Source organism: Telmatherina bonti (genome assembly GCF_933228915.1).
Source record: "Telmatherina bonti genome assembly, chromosome: 15".
NCBI lineage: Eukaryota > Metazoa > Chordata > Actinopteri > Atheriniformes > Telmatherinidae > Telmatherina > Telmatherina bonti.
This window is the reverse complement of record NC_136613.1, coordinates 38,931,151-38,951,711: the sequence shown is the minus strand read 5'-3', so window position 1 is coordinate 38,951,711 and position 20,561 is coordinate 38,931,151. Positions and strand designations below refer to the sequence as shown.

General features: G+C 50.3%; 1 protein-coding gene across 1 annotated transcript in view; it reads right to left on the bottom strand.

Annotated features, from left to right (window-relative positions):
* The window catches only part of nmi (N-myc (and STAT) interactor), a 104,903-nt gene that overhangs the window by 7,413 nt on the left and 76,929 nt on the right, over positions 1–20,561 (bottom strand). The window contains exon 6 of the mRNA XM_079253878.1: positions 430–536. Within this exon, the coding sequence (XP_079110004.1) occupies positions 430–536 (107 nt within the window). The remainder of the gene's footprint in view (positions 1–429; positions 537–20,561) is intronic.

Sequence of the window (20,561 nt, the reverse complement as noted above, 5' to 3'; positions counted from 1 at the left end):
CCTTCTTCCTCCATCAGCTCACTACGTTCCATTCCACGGAGTCCCCACACGAGCCGTTTCAGAGCCGACGGACTCGTACGACTCAAAAACCAGCGGCGTCTGTCGTTCACGGTCGGGAAGAAACCATCAGGCCGATGGCCTGAAGGTGAAACCAGTTTAAAGTGTCCTGCAGCACCAGTTTGCTGCTGGACAGGAGGAAGCCTCCAGGGAGGCAGAGGAGGAGGAGACTGATGGAAACCTGAACATGCCAGGGTCTCAGAATAAGGTGGGCTTTTCCACGCTGCCCCTGAAGGCATCTCAGGACTGGATTAAACTGGTTTTCTCTGGATGGATGAACTGGTGATAGATGGAAGGGAACACTGGCTGGTTTCTGTTCTTAAAGCAGACCAGTGATCCTTCCACCCCAGGGACCTCGTGCAGCAGCGTTACCTGGAACTTCACAGCAGAATCCACGGAGACTCTCCTCGGCTTCACATCCACGGTGGAATTTTCACAGGAGACCGAGCACCTGGAGGTCTGGAGGATCTGAGAGGCCACTGGACACAAGCAGAGAACAACACACAGATCTGAGACGTGTCATCTCCGTCTGGGTCGGATCCAACTGGGATTTACAGCCTGGGTACTGGGATTTACAGCCTGGGTACTGGGATTTACATCCTGGGTACTGGGATTTACATCCTGGGTACTGGGATTTACATCCTGGGTACTGGGATTTACAGCCTGGGTACTGGGATTTACATCCTGGGTACTGGGATTTACATCCTGGGTACTGGGATTTACATCCAGAGTACTGGGATTTACATCCAGAGTACTGGGATTTACATCCTGGGTACTGGGATTTACATCCTGGGTACTGGGATTTACATCCAGAGTACTGGGATTTACATCCTGGGTACTGGGATTTACAGCCTGGGCACTGGGATTTACATCCTGGGTACTGGGATTTACAGACTGGGCACTGGAATTTACATTCTGGGTACTGGGATTTACAGCCTGGGCACTGGGATTTACATTCTGGGTACTGGGATTCACAGACTAGGCACTGGGATTTACATTCTGTGAACTGGGATTTACATCCTGGGAACTGGGATTTACAGCCTGGGCACTGGGATTTACAGCCTGGGTACTGGGATTTAGATTCTGGGTACTGGGATTTAGATCCAGAATACTGAGATTTACATCATGGGCACTGGGATTTACAGCCTGGGTACTGTGATTTACAGCCTCGGTATTGGGATTTACAGCCTGGGTACTGTGATTTACAGCCTGGGTACCGGGATTTGCAGCCTGGGTACTGGAATTTACAGCCTGGGAACTGGCATTTACAGCCTGGGTACTGGGATTTACATCCTGGGTACTGGGATTTAAAGCCTCAGTACTGGGATTTACATCCTGGGTACTGGGATTTAAAGCCTCAGTACTGGGATTTACATCCTGGGTACTGGGATTTACAGCCTGGGTACCGGGATTTGCAGCCCAGGTACTGGGATTTACGGCCCGGGAACTGGGATTTACAGCCTGGGTACTGGGATTAACATTCTGTTAAATGGGATTTAAAGCCTGGATACTGGGATTTAAAGCCTGGGTACTGGGATTTACATCCTGGGTACTGGGATTTACATCCTGGATACTGGGATCTACATCCTGGGTACTGAGGTTTACAGCCTGGGATGTGGGATTTACATCCAGAGTACTGGGATTTACATCCTGTGTAATGGGATTTACAGCCTGGAAACTGGGATTTACATCCTGGGAACTTGGATTTACAGCCTGGGAAATGGCATTTACATCCTGGGTACTGGGATTTAAAACCTCAGTACTGGGATTTACATCCTGGGAACTGGGATTTTACAGCCTGGGTACCGGGATTTGCAGCCCAGGTACTGGGATTTACGGCCCGGGAACTGGGATTTACAGCCTGGATACTGGGATTTACATCCAGAGTACTGGGATTTACATCCTGTGTACTGGGATGTACAGCCTGGGAACTGGGATTTACATCCTGGGAACTGGGATTTACAGCCTGGGAAATGGCATTTACATCCTGGGTACTGGGATTTAAAGCCTCAGTACTGGGATTTACATCCTGGGAACTGGGATTTAAAGCCTGGGTACCGGGATTTGCAGCCCAGGAACTGGGATTTACAGCCCGGGAACTGGGATTTACAGCCCGGGTACTGGGATTAACATTCTGTTAAATGGGATTTAAAGCCTGGATACTGGGATTTACATCCTGGATACTGGGATTTACATCCTGGGTACTGGGATTTACATCCTGGATACTGGGATCTACATCCTGTGTACTGGGATTTACAGCCTGGGAACTGGGATTTACATCCTGGGAACTGGGATTTACAGCCTGGGAAATGGCATATACATCCTGGGTACTGGGATTTACAGACTGGGCACTGGGATTTACATTCTGTGAATTGGGATTTAACGCCTGGGTACTGGGATTTAAAGGCTGCGTACTGGGATTTACAGCCTGGGTACTGGGCTTTACAGCCTGGGTATTGGGATTAACAGCCTGGGAACTGGGATTTAAAGCCTGGGTACTGGGATTTACATCCTGGGTATTGGGATTTACATCCAGAGTACTGGGATTTACATCCTGGGTACAGGGATTTACATCCTCGGGACTGGGATTTACATCCAGAGTACTGGGATTCACATCCTGGGTACTGGAATTTACATCCAGAGCACTGGGATTTACATCCTGGGTACTGTGATTTACATTCTGGGTACTGGGATTTACATCCAGAATACTGAGAATTACATCATGGGCACTGGGATTTAAATCCTGGGTACTAGGATTTACATTCAGAGCACTGGGATTTACATACTGGGTATGGGGATTTAAACCCTGGGTATTGGGGTTTACAACCTGGTACTGGGGTTAACAGCCTGGGTACTGGGATTTACATCCTGGGATGTGGGATTTAAAGCCTGGGTACTGGGATTTACAGCCTGGGATCTGGGATTTAAAACCTGGGTACTGGGATTTACAGCCTGGGTACCGGGATTTGCAGCCTGGGTACTGGGATTTACAGCCTGGGTACAGGGATTTACATCCTGGGTACTGGGATTTAAAGCCTGCGTACTGGGATTTACAGCCTGGGTACTGGGATTTACAGCCTGGGCACTGAGATTTACAGCCTGGGTACTGGGATTTACATCCAGAGTACTGGGATTTACATCCTGGGTACAGGGATTTACATCCTCGGGACTGGGATTTACATCCAGAGTACTGGGATTCACATCCTGGGTACTGGAATTTACATCCAGAGCACTGGGATTTACATCCTGGGTACTGGGATTTACATCCTGGGTACTGTGATTTACATTCTGGGTACTGGGATTTACATCCAGAATACTGAGAATTACATCATGGGCACTGGGATTTAAATCCTGGGTACTAGGATTTACATTCAGAGCACTGGGATTTACATACTGGGTACGGGGATTTAAACCCTGGGATGTGGGATTTAAAGCCTGGGTACTGGGATTTACAGCCTGGGATCTGGGATTTAAAACCTGGGTACTGGGATTTACAGCCTGTGTACCGGGATTTGCAGCCTGGGTACTGGGATTTACAGCCTGGGTACAGGGATTTACATCCTGGGTACTGGGATTTAAAGCCTGCGTACTGGGATTTACAGCCTGGGTACTGGGATTTACAGCCTGGGCACTGAGATTTACAGCCTGGGTACTGGGATTTACATCCTGGGTACTGGGATATACATACTGGGAACTGGGAGTTACCTCTCCCTGAGCCGTCACCTTATCGTGGTGGAGGGGTTTGTGCGTCCCGAAGATCCTAGCAGCTATGTTGTTGGGGGCTTTATGCCCCTGGTAGGGTCACCCATGGCAAACAGGTGTCTAGGGGAGGGACCAGACCAAGCACGGCTCTTAGACCCCTATGACGATGACAAACCTGGGCATAAATGTTCCCTTGCCCGGACGCGGGTTACCGGGACCCCCCTCTGGAGCCAGGCCTGGAGGCGGGGTACGAGAGCGAGCGTCTGGTGGCCGGGCCTTCGCCCATGGGGCCCGGTCGGGCTCAGCCCGAAAGGGTTACATGGGCCCCACCTCCCGTGGGCTCACCATCTGCGGGAGGAGCCGTAGGGGTCGGGTGCAATGTGAGCTGGGCGGCAGCAAGGGGTGGGGACCCTGGCGGTCCGATCCCCGGCTGCAGAAGCTGGCTCTAGGGACGTGGAACGTCACCTCTCTGGTGGGGAAGGAGCCTGAGCTTGTGCGCGAGGTTGAGCGGTTCCGACTAGATATAGTTGGACTCACCTCGACGCATGGCTTGGGCTCTGGAACCAGTACCCTCGAGAGGGGCTGGACCTTCTTCCACTCTGGAGTTGCTCATGGTGAGAGGTGCCGAGCAGGTGTGGGCATTCTCATCAGCCCCCAGCTTGGTGCCTGCACGTTGGGGTTTACCCCGGTGGATGAAAGGGTAGTTTCCCTCCGCCTCCGGGTGGGGGGACGGGTCCTGACTGTTGTCTGTGCTTATGCGCCAAACAGCAGTTCAGAGTACCCACCCTTTCTGGGGTCCTTGGAGGGAGTGCTGGAGGGTGCTCCTTCTGGGGACTCCATTGTTCTGCTGGGGGACTTCAATGCTCACGTGGGCAATGACAGTGAGACCTGGAGGGGAGTGATTGGGAGGCATGGTCCCCCCCCTCTGAACCCAAATGGTGTTTTGTTATTGGACTTCTGTGCTCGTCATGGATTGTCTATAACGAACACCATGTTCCAGCATAAGAGTGTCCATATGTACACCTGGCATCAGGATTCCCTGGGCCGCAGTTCAATGATCGACTTTGTAGTCGTATCGTCGGACCTGCGGCCACATGCCTTGGACACTCGGGTGAAGAGGGGGGCGGAGCTGTCAACTGATCACCACCTGGTGGTGAGTTGGCTCAGATGGTGGGGGAGGAAGCCGGTCAGAGCTGGCAGGCCCAAACGTGTTGTGAGGGTCTGCTGGGAACGTCTGGCTGAGTCCCCTGTCAGAGCGAGCTTCAACTCCCACCTTCAGCAGAGCTTCGAACATGTCCCGGGTGAGGCGGGGGACATTGAGTCCGAATGGGCTGTGTTCCGTGCCTCTATTGCTGAGGCGGCCAGCCGGAGCTGTGGCTGCAAGGTCGTTGGTGCCTGTCGTGGCGGTAATCCCAGGACTCGTTGGTGGACACCAGCAGTGAGGGATGCTGTCAAGCTGAAGAAGGAGTCCTATCGGGCCTTCTTGGCCTGTGGGACTCTGGAGGCAGCTGATGGGTACCGACGGGCTAAGCGGCATGCGGCTTCGGCCGTTGCCGAGGCAAAAACTTGGGCATGGGAGGAGTTCGGCGAGGCCATGGAGAAAGACTTCCGGACGGCTTCGAGGAGATTCTGGTCCACCATCCGGCAGCTCAGGGGGAGGAAGCAGTGCTCCATCAATACTGTGTACAGTGGAGATGGGGAGCTGCTGACCTCAACTCGGGACGTTGTGGGTCGGTGGAGGGAATACTTCGAAGACCTCCTCAATCCTACCAACACGGCTTCCCATGAGGGAGCAGAGCTGGTGGACTCAGGGGTGGACTCTCCTATCTCTGGGGCTGAAGTCGCTGAGGTGGTCAAAAAGCTCCTTGGCGGCAAGGCCCCGGGGGTGGATGAGATCCGCCCGGAGTTCCTTAAGGCTCTGGATGCTGTGGGGCTGTCCTGGCTGACACGCCTCTGCAGCATCGCGTGGACATCGGGGGCAGTACCGCTGGATTGGCAGACTGGGGTGGTGGTCCCCCTTTTTAAGAAGGGGGACCGGAGGGTGTGTTCCAATTACAGGGGAATCACACTCCTCAGCCTCCCTGGTAAGGTCTATTCAGGGGTCCTGGAGAGGAGGGTCCGCCGGATAGTCGAATCCCGGATTGAGGAGGAGCAGTGTGGTTTTCGTCCTGGTCGCGGAACAGTGGACCAGCTCTATACCCTCTTTGGGGTCCTGGAGGGGGCATGGGAGTTTGCCCAACCAGTCTACATGTGCTTTGTGGACCTGGAGAAGGCATTCGACCGTGTCCCCCGGGGGCTCCTGTGGGGGGTACTCCGGGAGTATGGGGTACCGGACCCCCTTGTACGAGCTGTCCGGTCCCTGTACGACAGGTGTCAGAGCTTGGTCCGCATTGCCGGTAGTAAGTCGGATTCGTTTCCGGTGAGGGTTGGACTCGCCAAGGCTGCCCTTTATCACCGATTCTGTTCATAACTTATATGGACAGAATTTCTAGGCGCAGCCGAGGGGTTGAGGGGATCCGACTTGGTGGCCTCAGGATTGGGTCCCTGCTTTTTGCAGATGACGTGGTCCTGTTGGCTTCGTCTGGTCGTGATCTCCAGCTCTCGCTTGAGCGATTCGCGGCCGAGTGTGAAGTGGCTGGGATGAGAATCAGCATTTCAAAATCTGAGACCATGGTCCTCAGCCGGAATAGGGTGGATTGCCCTCTCCGGGTCGGGAGTCAGGTCCTGCCTCAAGTGGAGGAGTTTAATTATCTCGGGGTCTTGTTCACGAGTGAGGGAAGGATGGAGCGTGAGATCGACAGACGGATCGGTGCGGCGTCTGCAGTAATGCGGGCTCTGCGCCGGTCTATCGTGGTGAAGAAGGAGCTGAGCCAGAAGGCGAAGCTCTCGATTTATCAGTCGATCTACGTTCCTACCCTCACCTATGGTCATGAGCTGTGGGTCGTGACCGAAAGAAGGAGATCTCGTATACAGGCGGCTGAAATGAGTTTCCTCCGCAGGGTGGCCGGGCTCTCCCTTAGAGATAGGGTGAGGAGCTCGGTCATCCGGGAGGGGCTCAGAGTAGAGCCGCTGCTCCTTCGCATCGAGAGGAACCAGTTGAGGTGGCTCGGGCATCTGGTCAGGATGCCTCCTGGACGCCTCCCTGGTGAGGTGTTCCAGGCACGTCCCTCGGGGAGGAGACCCCGGGGAAGACCCAGGACACGCTGGAGGGATTACATCTCTCGGCTGGCCTGGGAACGCCTCGGGATCCCCCCCGCAGAGTTGGCAAATGTGGCTGAGGAGAGGGAAGTCTGGGCTTCCCTGCTTAGGCTGCTGCCCCCGCGACCCGACCCCGGATAAGCGGCAGAAGATGGATGGATGGATGGATGGATGGATGGAACTGGGATTTACAGCCTAGGTACTGGGATTTACAGCCTGGGTACTGGGATTTAGATACTGGGTACTGGGATTTACATCCAGAATACTAAGATTTACATCATGGGCACTGGGATTTACAGCCTGGGAACTGGGATCTACAGCCTGGGTACTGTGATTTACAGCCTGGGTACTGGGATTTACAGCCTGGGCATTGGGATTTACATTCTGTGAACTGGGATTTACAGCCTGGGTACTGGGATTTACGGCCTGGGAACTGAGATTTACAGCCTGGGCAATGGGATTTACAGCCTGGGTACTGGGATTTACATCCTGGGATCTGGGATTTAAAGCCTGGGTACTGGGATTTACAGCCTGGGTACCGGGATTTGCAGCCTGGGTACTGGGATTTACAGACTGGGAACTGGGATTTACAGCCTGGGTACTGGGATTAACATTCTTTGAACTGGGATTTAAAGCCTGGATACTCGGATTTAAAGCCTGGGTACTGGGATGTGCATTCTGGGTACTGGGATTAACATCCTGAGAACTGGGGTTTACAGCCTGGGTACTGGGCTTTACAGCCTGGGAACTGGGATTTACAGCCTGGGTATTGGGATTTAAAGCCTAGGTACTGGGATTTCCAGCCTGGGTACTGGGATTTACAGCCTGGGCACTGGGACTTACATCCTGGATACTGGCATTTACATCCTGGGTACTGGGTTTACATCCTGGATACTGGGATTTACATCCTGGGTACTGGGATTTAAATCCTGGGCACTGGGATTTACAGCCTGGGCACTGGGATTTAAATCCTGGGTACTGGGCTTTACATCCTGGCTACTGGGATTTAAATCCTGGGCACTGGGATTTACATCCTGGGTACTGGGATTTACAGCCTGGGCACTGGGATTTACATCCTGAGTACTGGGATTTACAGCCTGGGCACTGGAATTTACAGACTGGGCACTGGGATTTACATTCTGTGAACTGGGATTTACAGCCTGGGTACTGGGATTTACAGCATGGGTACTGGGATTTACAGCCTGGGTACAGGGAATTACATCCTGGGTACTGGGATTTAAAGCCTCAGTACTGCGATTTACATCCTGGGAACTGGGATTTAAATACTGGGAACTGGGATTTACAGCCTAGGTACTGGGATTTACAGCCTGGGTACTGGGATTTAGATTATGGGTACTGGGATTTACATCCTGTGTACTGGGATTTAAAGCCTGGGTACTGGGATTTACGGCCTGGGTACCGGGATTTGCAGCCTGGGTACTGGGTTTTACAGCCCGGGAACTGGGATTTACAGCCTGGGTACTGGGATTAACATTCTTTGAACTGGGATTTAAAGCCTGGATACTCGGATTTAAAGCCTGGGTACTGGAATTTGCATTATGGGTACTGGGATTTACAGCCTGAGAACTGGGGTTTACAGCCTGGGTACTGGGCTTTACAGCCTGGGAACTGGGATTTACAGCCTGGGTATTGGGATTTAAAGCCTAGGTACTGGGATTTCCAGCCTGGGTACTGGGATTTCCAGCCTGGGTACTCGGATTTAAATCCTGGGCACTGGGATTTACAGCCTGGGCACTGGGATTTACATCCTGGGCACTGGGACTTCCATCCTGGGTACTGGGATTTACATCCAGAGTACTGGGATTTACATCCAGAGTACTGGGATTTACATCCTGGGTACTGGGATTTAAAGCCTGGGCACTGGGATTTACATCCTGGGTACTGGGATTTACAGCCTGGGCACTGGGATATACATTCTGGGTACTGGGGTTTACAGACTGGGCACTGGGATTTACATTCTGTGAACTGGGATTTACAGCCTGGGTACAGGGATTTACAGCCTGGGCACTGGGATTTACATCCTGGGTACTGGGATTTAGATTCTGGGTACTGGGATTTACATCCAGAATACTGAGATTTACATCATGGGCACTGGGATTTACAGCCTGGGTACTGTGATTTACAGCCTCGGTATTGGGATTTACAGCCTGGGTACTGGGATGTACATCATGGGATGTGGGATTTACATCCTGGGTACTGGGATGTACATCATGGGATGTGGGATTTCCATCCTGGGTACTGGGATTTACAGCCTGGGTACCGGGATTTGCAGCCTGGGTACTGGAATATACAGCCTGGGAACTGGCATTTACAGCCTGGGTACTATGATTTACATCCTGGGTACTGGGATTTAAAGCCTCAGTACTGGGATTTAAAGCCTGGGTATTGGGATTTATAGCCTGGGAACTGGGATTTAAAGCCTGGGTACTGGGATTTACATCCTGGGTACTGGGATTTACATCCAGAGTACTGGGATTTATATCCTGGGTACTATGATTTACATCCTCGGGACTGGGATTTACATCCAGAGTACTGGGATTCACATCCTGGGTACTGGAATTTACATCCAGAGCACTGAGATTTACATCCTGGGTACTGGGATTTACATCCTGGGTACTGGGATTTACAGCCTGGGCACTGAGATTTACATCCTGGGTACTGGGATTTACAGCCCAGGCACTGGGATTTACATTCTGGGTACTGGGAATTACATCCACAATACTGAGAATTACATCCAGAGTACTGGGATTTACATCCTGGGTAAGGGGATTTACAGACTGGGCACTGGGATTTACATTCTGTGAACTGGGATTTACAGCCTGGGTACTGGGATTTACAGCCTGGGTACAGGGAATTACATCCTGGGTACTGGGATTTAAAGCCTCAGTACTGCGATTTACATCCTGGGAACTGGGATTTAAATACTGGGAACTGGGATTTACAGCCTAGGTACTGGGATTTACAGCCTGGGTACTGGGATTTAGATTATGGGTACTGGGATTTACATCCTGTGTACTGGGATTTAAAGCCTGGGTACTGGGATTTACAGCCTGGGTACCGGGATTTGCAGCCTGGGTACTGGGTTTTACAGACCGGGAACTGGGATTTACAGCCTGGGTACTGGGATTAACATTCTTTGAACTGGGATTTAAAGCCTGGTTACTCGGATTTAAAGCCTGGGTACTGGAATTTGCATTATGGGTACTGGGATTTACAGCCTGGGTACCGGGGTTTACAGCCTGGGTACTGGGCTTTACAGCCTGGGAACTGGGATTTACAGCCTGGGTATTGGGATTTAAAGCCTAGGTACTGGGATTTCCAGCCTGGGTACTGGGATTTACAGCCTGGGCACTGGGACTTACATCCTGGATACTGGGATTTACATCCTGGGTACTGGGATTTACAGCCTGGGTACTGGGATTTACAGCCTGGGTACTGGGATTTACAGCCTGGGTACAGGGAATTACATCCTGGGTACTGGGATTTAAAGCCTCAGTACTGCGATTTACATCCTGGGAACTGGGATTTAAATACTGGGAACTGGGATTTACAGCCTAGGTACTGGGATTTACAGCCTGGGTACTGGGATTTAGATTATGGGTACTGGGATTTACATCCTGTGTACTGGGATTGAAAGCCTGGGTACTGGGATTTACAGCCTGGGTACTAGGATTTGCAGCCTGGGTACTGGGTTTTACAGACCGGGAACTGGGATTTACAGCCTGGGTACTGGGATTAACATTCTTTGAACTGGGATTTAAAGCCTGGATACTCGGATTTAAAGCCTGGGTACTGGAATTTGCATTATGGGTACTGGGATTTACATCCTGAGAACTGGGGTTTACAGCCTGGGTACTGGGCTTTACAGCCTGGGAACTGGGATTTACAGCCTGGGTATTGGGATTTAAAGCCTAGGTACTGGGATTTACAGCCTGGGTACTGGGATTTACAGCCTGGGCACTGGGACTTACATCCTGGATACTGGGATTTACATCCTGGGTACTGGGTTTACATCCTGGATACTGGGATTTACATCCTGTGTACTGGGATTTACAGCCTGGGTACTCGGATTTAAATCCTGGGCCCTGGGATTTACATCCTGGGCACTGGGACTTCCATCCTGGGTACTGGGAATTACATCCAGAGTACTGGGATTTACATCCAGAGTACTGGGATTTACATCCTGGGTACTGGGATTTACAGCCTGGGCACTGGGATTTACATCCTGAGTACTGGGATTTACAGCCTGGGCACTGGAATTTACAGACTGGGCACTGGGATTTACATTCTGTGAACTGGGATTTACAGCCTGGGTACTGGGATTTACAGCATGGGTACTGGGATTTACAGCCTGGGTACAGGGAATTACATCCTGGGTACTGGGATTTAAAGCCTCAGTACTGCGATTTACATCCTGGGAACTGGGATTTAAATACTGGGAACTGGGATTTACAGCCTAGGTACTGGGATTTACAGCCTGGGTACTGGGATTTAGATTATGGGTACTGGGATTTACATCCTGTGTACTGGGATTTAAAGCCTGGGTACTGGGATTTACGGCCTGGGTACCGGGATTTGCAGCCTGGGTACTGGGTTTTACAGCCCGGGAACTGGGATTTACAGCCTGGGTACTGGGATTAACATTCTTTGAACTGGGATTTAAAGCCTGGATACTCGGATTTAAAGCCTGGGTACTGGAATTTGCATTATGGGTACTGGGATTTACAGCCTGAGAACTGGGGTTTACAGCCTGGGTACTGGGCTTTACAGCCTGGGAACTGGGATTTACAGCCTGGGTATTGGGATTTAAAGCCTAGGTACTGGGATTTCCAGCCTGGGTACTGGGATTTCCAGCCTGGGTACTCGGATTTAAATCCTGGGCACTGGGATTTACAGCCTGGGCACTGGGATTTACATCCTGGGCACTGGGACTTCCATCCTGGGTACTGGGATTTACATCCAGAGTACTGGGATTTACATCCAGAGTACTGGGATTTACATCCTGGGTACTGGGATTTAAAGCCTGGGCACTGGGATTTACATCCTGGGTACTGGGATTTACAGCCTGGGCACTGGGATATACATTCTGGGTACTGGGGTTTACAGACTGGGCACTGGGATTTACATTCTGTGAACTGGGATTTACAGCCTGGGTACAGGGATTTACAGCCTGGGCACTGGGATTTACATCCTGGGTACTGGGATTTAGATTCTGGGTACTGGGATTTACATCCAGAATACTGAGATTTACATCATGGGCACTGGGATTTACAGCCTGGGTACTGTGATTTACAGCCTCGGTATTGGGATTTACAGCCTGGGTACTGGGATGTACATCATGGGATGTGGGATTTACATCCTGGGTACTGGGATGTACATCATGGGATGTGGGATTTCCATCCTGGGTACTGGGATTTACAGCCTGGGTACCGGGATTTGCAGCCTGGGTACTGGAATATACAGCCTGGGAACTGGCATTTACAGCCTGGGTACTATGATTTACATCCTGGGTACTGGGATTTAAAGCCTCAGTACTGGGATTTAAAGCCTGGGTATTGGGATTTATAGCCTGGGAACTGGGATTTAAAGCCTGGGTACTGGGATTTACATCCTGGGTACTGGGATTTACATCCAGAGTACTGGGATTTATATCCTGGGTACTATGATTTACATCCTCGGGACTGGGATTTACATCCAGAGTACTGGGATTCACATCCTGGGTACTGGAATTTACATCCAGAGCACTGAGATTTACATCCTGGGTACTGGGATTTACATCCTGGGTACTGGGATTTACAGCCTGGGCACTGAGATTTACATCCTGGGTACTGGGATTTACAGCCCAGGCACTGGGATTTACATTCTGGGTACTGGGAATTACATCCACAATACTGAGAATTACATCCAGAGTACTGGGATTTACATCCTGGGTAAGGGGATTTACAGACTGGGCACTGGGATTTACATTCTGTGAACTGGGATTTACAGCCTGGGTACTGGGATTTACAGCCTGGGTACAGGGAATTACATCCTGGGTACTGGGATTTAAAGCCTCAGTACTGCGATTTACATCCTGGGAACTGGGATTTAAATACTGGGAACTGGGATTTACAGCCTAGGTACTGGGATTTACAGCCTGGGTACTGGGATTTAGATTATGGGTACTGGGATTTACATCCTGTGTACTGGGATTTAAAGCCTGGGTACTGGGATTTACAGCCTGGGTACCGGGATTTGCAGCCTGGGTACTGGGTTTTACAGACCGGGAACTGGGATTTACAGCCTGGGTACTGGGATTAACATTCTTTGAACTGGGATTTAAAGCCTGGTTACTCGGATTTAAAGCCTGGGTACTGGAATTTGCATTATGGGTACTGGGATTTACAGCCTGGGTACCGGGGTTTACAGCCTGGGTACTGGGCTTTACAGCCTGGGAACTGGGATTTACAGCCTGGGTATTGGGATTTAAAGCCTAGGTACTGGGATTTCCAGCCTGGGTACTGGGATTTACAGCCTGGGCACTGGGACTTACATCCTGGATACTGGGATTTACATCCTGGGTACTGGGATTTACAGCCTGGGTACTCGGATTTAAATACTGGGCACTGGGATTTACAGCCTGGGCACTGGGATTTACATCCTGGGCACTGGGACTTCCATCCTGGGTACTGGGATTTACATCCAGAGTACTGGGATTTACATCCAGAGTACTGGGATTTACATCCTGGGTACTGGGATTTACAGCCTGGGCACTGGGATTTACATCCTGAGTACTGGGATTTACAGCCTGGGCACTGGAATTTACAGACTGGGCACTGGGATTTACATTCTGTGAACTGGGATTTACAGCCTGGGTACTGGGATTTACAGCCTGGGTACAGGGAATTACATCCTGGGTACTGGGATTTAAAGCCTCAGTACTGCGATTTACATCCTGGGAACTGGGATTTAAATACTGGGAACTGGGATTTACAGCCTAGGTACTGGGATTTACAGCCTGGGTACTGGGATTTAGATTATGGGTACTGGGATTTACATCCTGTGTACTGGGATTTACGGCCTGGGTACCGGGATTTGCAGCCTGGGTACTGGGTTTCACAGACCGGGAACTGGGATTTACAGCCTGGGTACTGGGATTAAAATTGTTTGAACTGGGATTTAAAGCCTGGATACTCGGATTTAAAGCCTGGGTGCTGGAATTTGCATTATGGGTACTGGGATTTACATCCTGAGAACTGGGATTTAAATACTGGGAACTGGGATTTACAGCCTAGGTACTGGGATTTACAGCCTGGGTACTGGGATTTAGATTATGGGTACTGGGATTTACATCCAGAATACTGAGAATTACATCATGGGCACTGGGATTTAAATCCTGGGTACTGGGATTTACATTCAGAGCACTGGGATTTACATACTGGGTACTGGGATTTCAACCCTGGGTATTGGGGTTTACAACCTGGATACTGGGGTTTACAGCCTGGGTACTGTGATTTACAGCCTGGGTACTGTGATTTAAAGCCTGGGTATTGGGATTTACAGCCTGGGTACTGGGATGTACATCATGGGATGTGGGATTTACATCCTGGGTAGTGGGATGTACATCATGGGATGTGGGATTTCCATCCTGGGTACTGGGTTTTACAGCCTGGGTACTGGGATTTGCAGCCTGGGTACTGGAATTTACAGCCTGGGAACTGGCATTTACAGCCTGGGTACTATGATTTACATCCTGGGTACTGGGATTTAAAGCCTCAGTACTGGGATTTACATCCTGTGTACTGGGATTTAAAGCCTGGGTACTGGGATTTACGGCCTGGGTACCGGGATTTCCAGCCTGGGTACTGGGATTTACATCCTGGGTACTCGGATTTAAATCCTGGGCACTGGGATTTACAGCCTGGGCACTGGGATTTACATCCTGGGCACTGGGACTTCCATCCTGGGTACTGGGATTTACATCCAGAGTACTGGGATTTACATCCAGAGTACTGGGATTTACATCCTGGGTACTGGGATTTACAGCCTGGGCACTGGGATTTACATCCTGGGTACTGGGATTTACAGCCTGGGCACTGGAATTTACATTCTGGGTACTGGGATTTACAGCCTGGGCACTGGGATTTACATTCTGGGTACTGGGGTTTACAGACTGGGCACTGGGATTTACATTCTGTGAACTGGGATTTACAGACTGGGTACAGGGATTTACAGCCTGGGCACTGGGATTTACATCCTGGGTACTGGGATTTAGATTCTGGGTACTGGGATTTACATCCAGAATACTGAGATTTACATCATGGGCACTGGGATTTACAGCCTGGGTACTGTGATTTACAGCCTGGGTACTGTGATTTAAAGCCTGGGTATTGGGATTTACAGCCTGGGTACTGGGATGTACATCATGGGATGTGGGATTTACATCCTGGGTACTGGGATGTACATCATGGGATGTGGGATTTCCATCCTGGGTACTGGGTTTTACAGCCTGGGTACCGGGATTTGCAGCCTGGGTACTGGAATTTACAGCCTGGGAACTGGCATTTACAGCCTGGGTACTATGATTTACATCCTGGGCACTGGGATTTAAAGCCTCAGTACTGGGATTTACATCCTGGGAACTGGGATTTAAAGCCCAGGTCCTGGGATTTACGGCCCGGGAACTGGGATTTACAGCCTGGGTACTGGGATTAACATTCTGTGTACTGGGATTTACAGACTGGGAACTGGGATTTACATCCTGGGTACTGGGACTTACAGCCCAGGCACTGGGATTTAAATTCTGGGTACTGGGAATTACATCCACAATACTGAGAATTACATCCAGAGTACTGGGATTTAAATCCTGGGTAAGGGGATTTACAGACCGGGCACTGGGATTTACATTCTGTGAACTGGGATTTACAGCCTGGGTACTGGGATTTACAGCCTGGGTACTGGGATTTAAAGCCTGGGTATTGGGATTTATAGCCTGGGAACTGGGATTTAAAGCCTGGGTACTGGGATTTAAAGCCTGGGTACTGGGATTTAAAGCCTGGGTACTGGGATTTACATCCTGGGTACTGGGATTTACATCCAGAGTACTGGGATTTATATCCTGGGTACTATGATTTACATCCTCGGGACTGGGATTTACATCCAGAGTACTGGGATTCACATCCTGGGTACTGGAATTTACATCCAGAGCACTGAGATTTACATCCTGGGTACTGGGATTTACATCCTGGGTACTGGGATTTACATTCTGGGTACTGGGGTTTACATCCAGAATACTGAGAATTACATCCAGAATACTGAGAATTACATCATGGGCACTGGGATTCAAATCCTGGGTACTGGGATTTACATTCAGAGCACTGGTTTACATACTGGGTACTGGGATTTAAACCCTGGGTATTGGGGTTTAAAACCTGGATACTGGGGTTTACAGCCTGGGCACTGGGACTTACATCCTGGGATGTGGGATTTACAGCCTGGGTACTGGGATTTACAGCCTGGGTACTGGGATTTACAGCCTGGGATCTGGGATTTACAGCCTGGGTACTGGGATTTATAGCCTGTGTACCGGGATTTGCAGCCTGGGAACTGGGATTCATAGCTTGGGTACTGGGATTTACATCCTAAGTACTGGGATTTAAAGCCTGGGTATTGGGATTTAAAGCCTGGGTAGTGGGAATTACAGCCTGGGTACTGGGATTTACGGCCCGGGAACAGGGATTTACAGCCTGGGTAGTGGGAATTACAGCCTGGGTACTGGGATTTACGGCCCGGGAACAGGGATTTACAGCCTGGGTACTGGGACTAACATTCTGTGAACTGGGATTTAAAGCCTGGATACTGGGATTTAAAGCCTGGGTACCGGGATTTACATCCTGGGAACTGGGATTTACAGCCTGGGTACTGGGCTTTAAGGCCTAGGCACTTTGATTTACAGCCTGGGTATTGGGATTTACAGACTGGGTACTGGGATATACAGCGTGGGCACTGGGATTTACATCCTGGATACTGGGATTTACATCCGGGGTACTGGGATTTACGTCCTGGATTCTTGGATTTACATCCTGGGTACTGGGGTTTTCAGCCTGGGAACTGGGATTTACAGCCTGGGCACGGGGATTTACATTCTGTGAACTGGGATTTACAGCCTGGGTACTGGGATTTACAGCCTGGGATCTGGGATTTAAAACCTGGGTACTGGGATTGACAGCCGGTGTACCGGGATTTGCAGCCTGGGTACTGTGATTTACAGCCTGGGCACTGGGATTTACAGCCTGGGTATTGGGATTTACAGCCTGGGTACTGGGATGTACATCATGGGATGTGGGATTTACATCTTGGGTACTGGGATGTACATCATGGGATGTGGGATTTACATCCTGGGTACTGGGATTTAAAGCCTCAGTACTGGGATTTACATCCTGGGAACTGGGATTTATAGCCTGGGTACTATGATTTACATCCTCGGGACTGGGATTTACATACAGAGTACTGGGATTCACATCCTGGGTACTGGAATTTACATCCAGAGCACTGAGATTTACATCCTGGGTACTGGGATTTACATCCAGGGTACTGGGATTTACATTCTGGGTACTGGGGTTTACATCCAGAATACTGAGAATTACATCATGGGCACTGGGATTTAAATCCTGGGTACTGGGATTTACATTCAGAGCACTGGGATTTACATACTGGGTACTGGGATTTCAACCCTGGGTATTGGGGTTTACAACCTGGATACTGGGGTTTACAGCCTGGGCACTGGGATTTACATCCTGGGATGTGGGATTTACAGCCTGGGTACTGGGATTTACAGCCTGGGTACTGGGATTTACAGCCTGGGATCTGGGATTTAAAACCTGGGTACTGGGATTGAAAGCCTGTGTACCGGGATTGGCAGCCTGGGAACTGGGATTTAAAGCTTGGGTATTGGTATTTAAAGCCTGGGTAGTGGGAATTACAGCCTGGGTACTGGGATTTACTGCCCGGGAACAGGGATTTACAGCCTGGGTACTGGGACTAACATTCTGTTAAATGGGATTTAAAGCCTGGATACTGGGATTAAAAGTCTGGGTACTGGGATTTACATCCTGGGAACTGGGATTTACATCCTGGGAACTGGGATTTACAGCCTGGGTACTGGGCTTTAAGGCCTAGGCACTTTGATTTACAGCCTGGGTATTGGGATTTAAAGCCTGGGTACTGGGATTAATAGCCTGGGTACTGGGATATACAGCGTGGGCACTGGGATTTACATCCTGGATACTGGGATTTACAGCCTGGGTACTGGGATTTACGTCCTGGATACTTGGATTTACATCCTGGGTACTGGGGTTTACAGCCTGGGAACTGGGATTTACATCCAGAGTACTGGGATTTACATCCTGGGTACTGGGATTTACAGCCTGGGCACGGGGATTTACATTCGTTGAACTGGGATTTAGAGCCTGGGATCTGGGATTTAAAACCTGGGTACTGGGATTTACAGCCTGTGTACCGGGATTTGCAGCCTGGGAACTGGGATTTACAGCCTGGGTACAGGGATTTACATCCTGGGTACTGGGATTTACAGCCTGGGATCTGGGATTTAAAACCTGGGTACTGGGATTTACAGCCTGTGCACCGGGATTTGCAGCCTGGGTACTGTGATTTACAGCCTGGGCACTGGGATTTACAGCCTGGGTATTGGGATTTACAGCCTGGGTACTGGGATGTATATCATGGGATGTGGGATTTACATCCTGGGTACTGGGATGTACATCATGGGATGTGGGATTTACATCCTGGGTACTGGGATGTATATCATGGGATGTGGGATTTACATCCTGGGTACTGGGATTTACAGCCTGGGTACCGGGATTTGCAGCCTGGGTACTGGAATTTACAGCCTGGGAACTGGCATTTACAGCCTGGGTACTATGATTTACATCCTGGGTACTGGGATTTAAAGCCTCAGTACTGGGATTTACATCCTGGGAACTGGGATTTAAAGCCTGGGTACTGGGATTTACAGCCTGGGTACCGGGATTTGCAGCCCAGGTACTGGGATTTACGGCCTGGGAACTGGGATTTACAGCCTGGGTACTGGGATTAACATTCTGTTAAATGGGATTTAAAGCCTGGATACTGGGATTTAAAGCCTGGGTACTGGGATTTACATCCTGGATACTGGGATTTACATCCTGGGTACTGGGGTTTACAGCCTGGGAACTGGGATTTACATCCAGAGTACTGGGATTTACATCCTGTGTACTGGGATTTACAGACTGGGAACTGGGATTTACATGCTGGGTACTGGGATTTACAGCCTGGGCACTGGGATTTACATCCTGGGTACTGGGATTTACAGCCCAGGCACTGGGATTTACATTCTGGGTACTGGGAATTACATCCACAATACTGAGAATTACATCCAGAGCACTGGGATTTACATCCTGGGTAAGGGGATTTACAGACTGGGCACTGGGATTTACATTCTGTGAACTGGGATTTACAGCCTGGGTACTGGGATTTACAGCCTGGGTACAGGGATTTACATCCTGGGTACTGGGATTTAAAGCCTCAGTACTGGGATTTACATCGTGGGAACTGGGATTTAAATACTGGGAACTGGGATTTACAGCCTGGGTACTGGGATTTACAGCCTGGGTACTGGGATTTAGATTATGGGTACTGGGATTTACATCCTGGGTACTGGGTTTTACAGTCTGGGTAGTGGGAATTACAGCCTGGGTACTGGGATTTACGGCCCGGGAACTGGGATTTACAGCCTGGGTACTGGGACTAACATTCTGTGAACTGGGATTTAAAGCCTGGATACTGGGATTTAAAGCCTGGGTACTGGGATCTACATCCTGGGAACTGGGATTTAAAGCCTGGGTACTGGGCTTTAAGGCCTGGGCACTTTGATTTACAGCCTGGGTACTGGGATTTAGATTATGGGTACTGGGATTTACATCCTGGGTACTGGGTTTTACAGTCTGGGTAGTGGGATTTACAGCCTGTGCACCGGGATTTGCAGCCTGGCTACTGTGATTTACAGCCTGGGCACTGGGATTTACAGCCTGGGTATTGGGATTTACAGCCTGGGTACTGGGATGTATATCATGGGATGTGGGATTTACATCCTGGGTACTGGGATGTACATCATGGGATGTGGGATTTACATCCTGGGTACTGGGATGTATATCATGGGATGTGGGATTTACATCCTGGGTACTGGGATTTACAGCCTGGGTACCGGGATTTGCAGCCTGGGTACTGGAATTTACAGCCTGGGAACTGGCATTTACAGCCTGGGTACTATGATTTACATCCTGGGTACTGGGATTTACATCCTGGGAACTGGGATTTAAAGCCTGGGTACTGGGATTTACAGCCTGGGTACCGGGATTTGCAGCCCAGGTACTGGGATTTACGGCCTGGGAACTGGGATTTACAGCCTGGGTACTGGGATTAACATTCTGTTAAATGGGATTTAAAGCCTGGATACTGGGATTTAAAGCCTGGGTACTGGGATTTACATCCTGGATACTGGGATTTACATCCTGGGTACTGGGGTTTACAGCCTGGGAACTGGGATT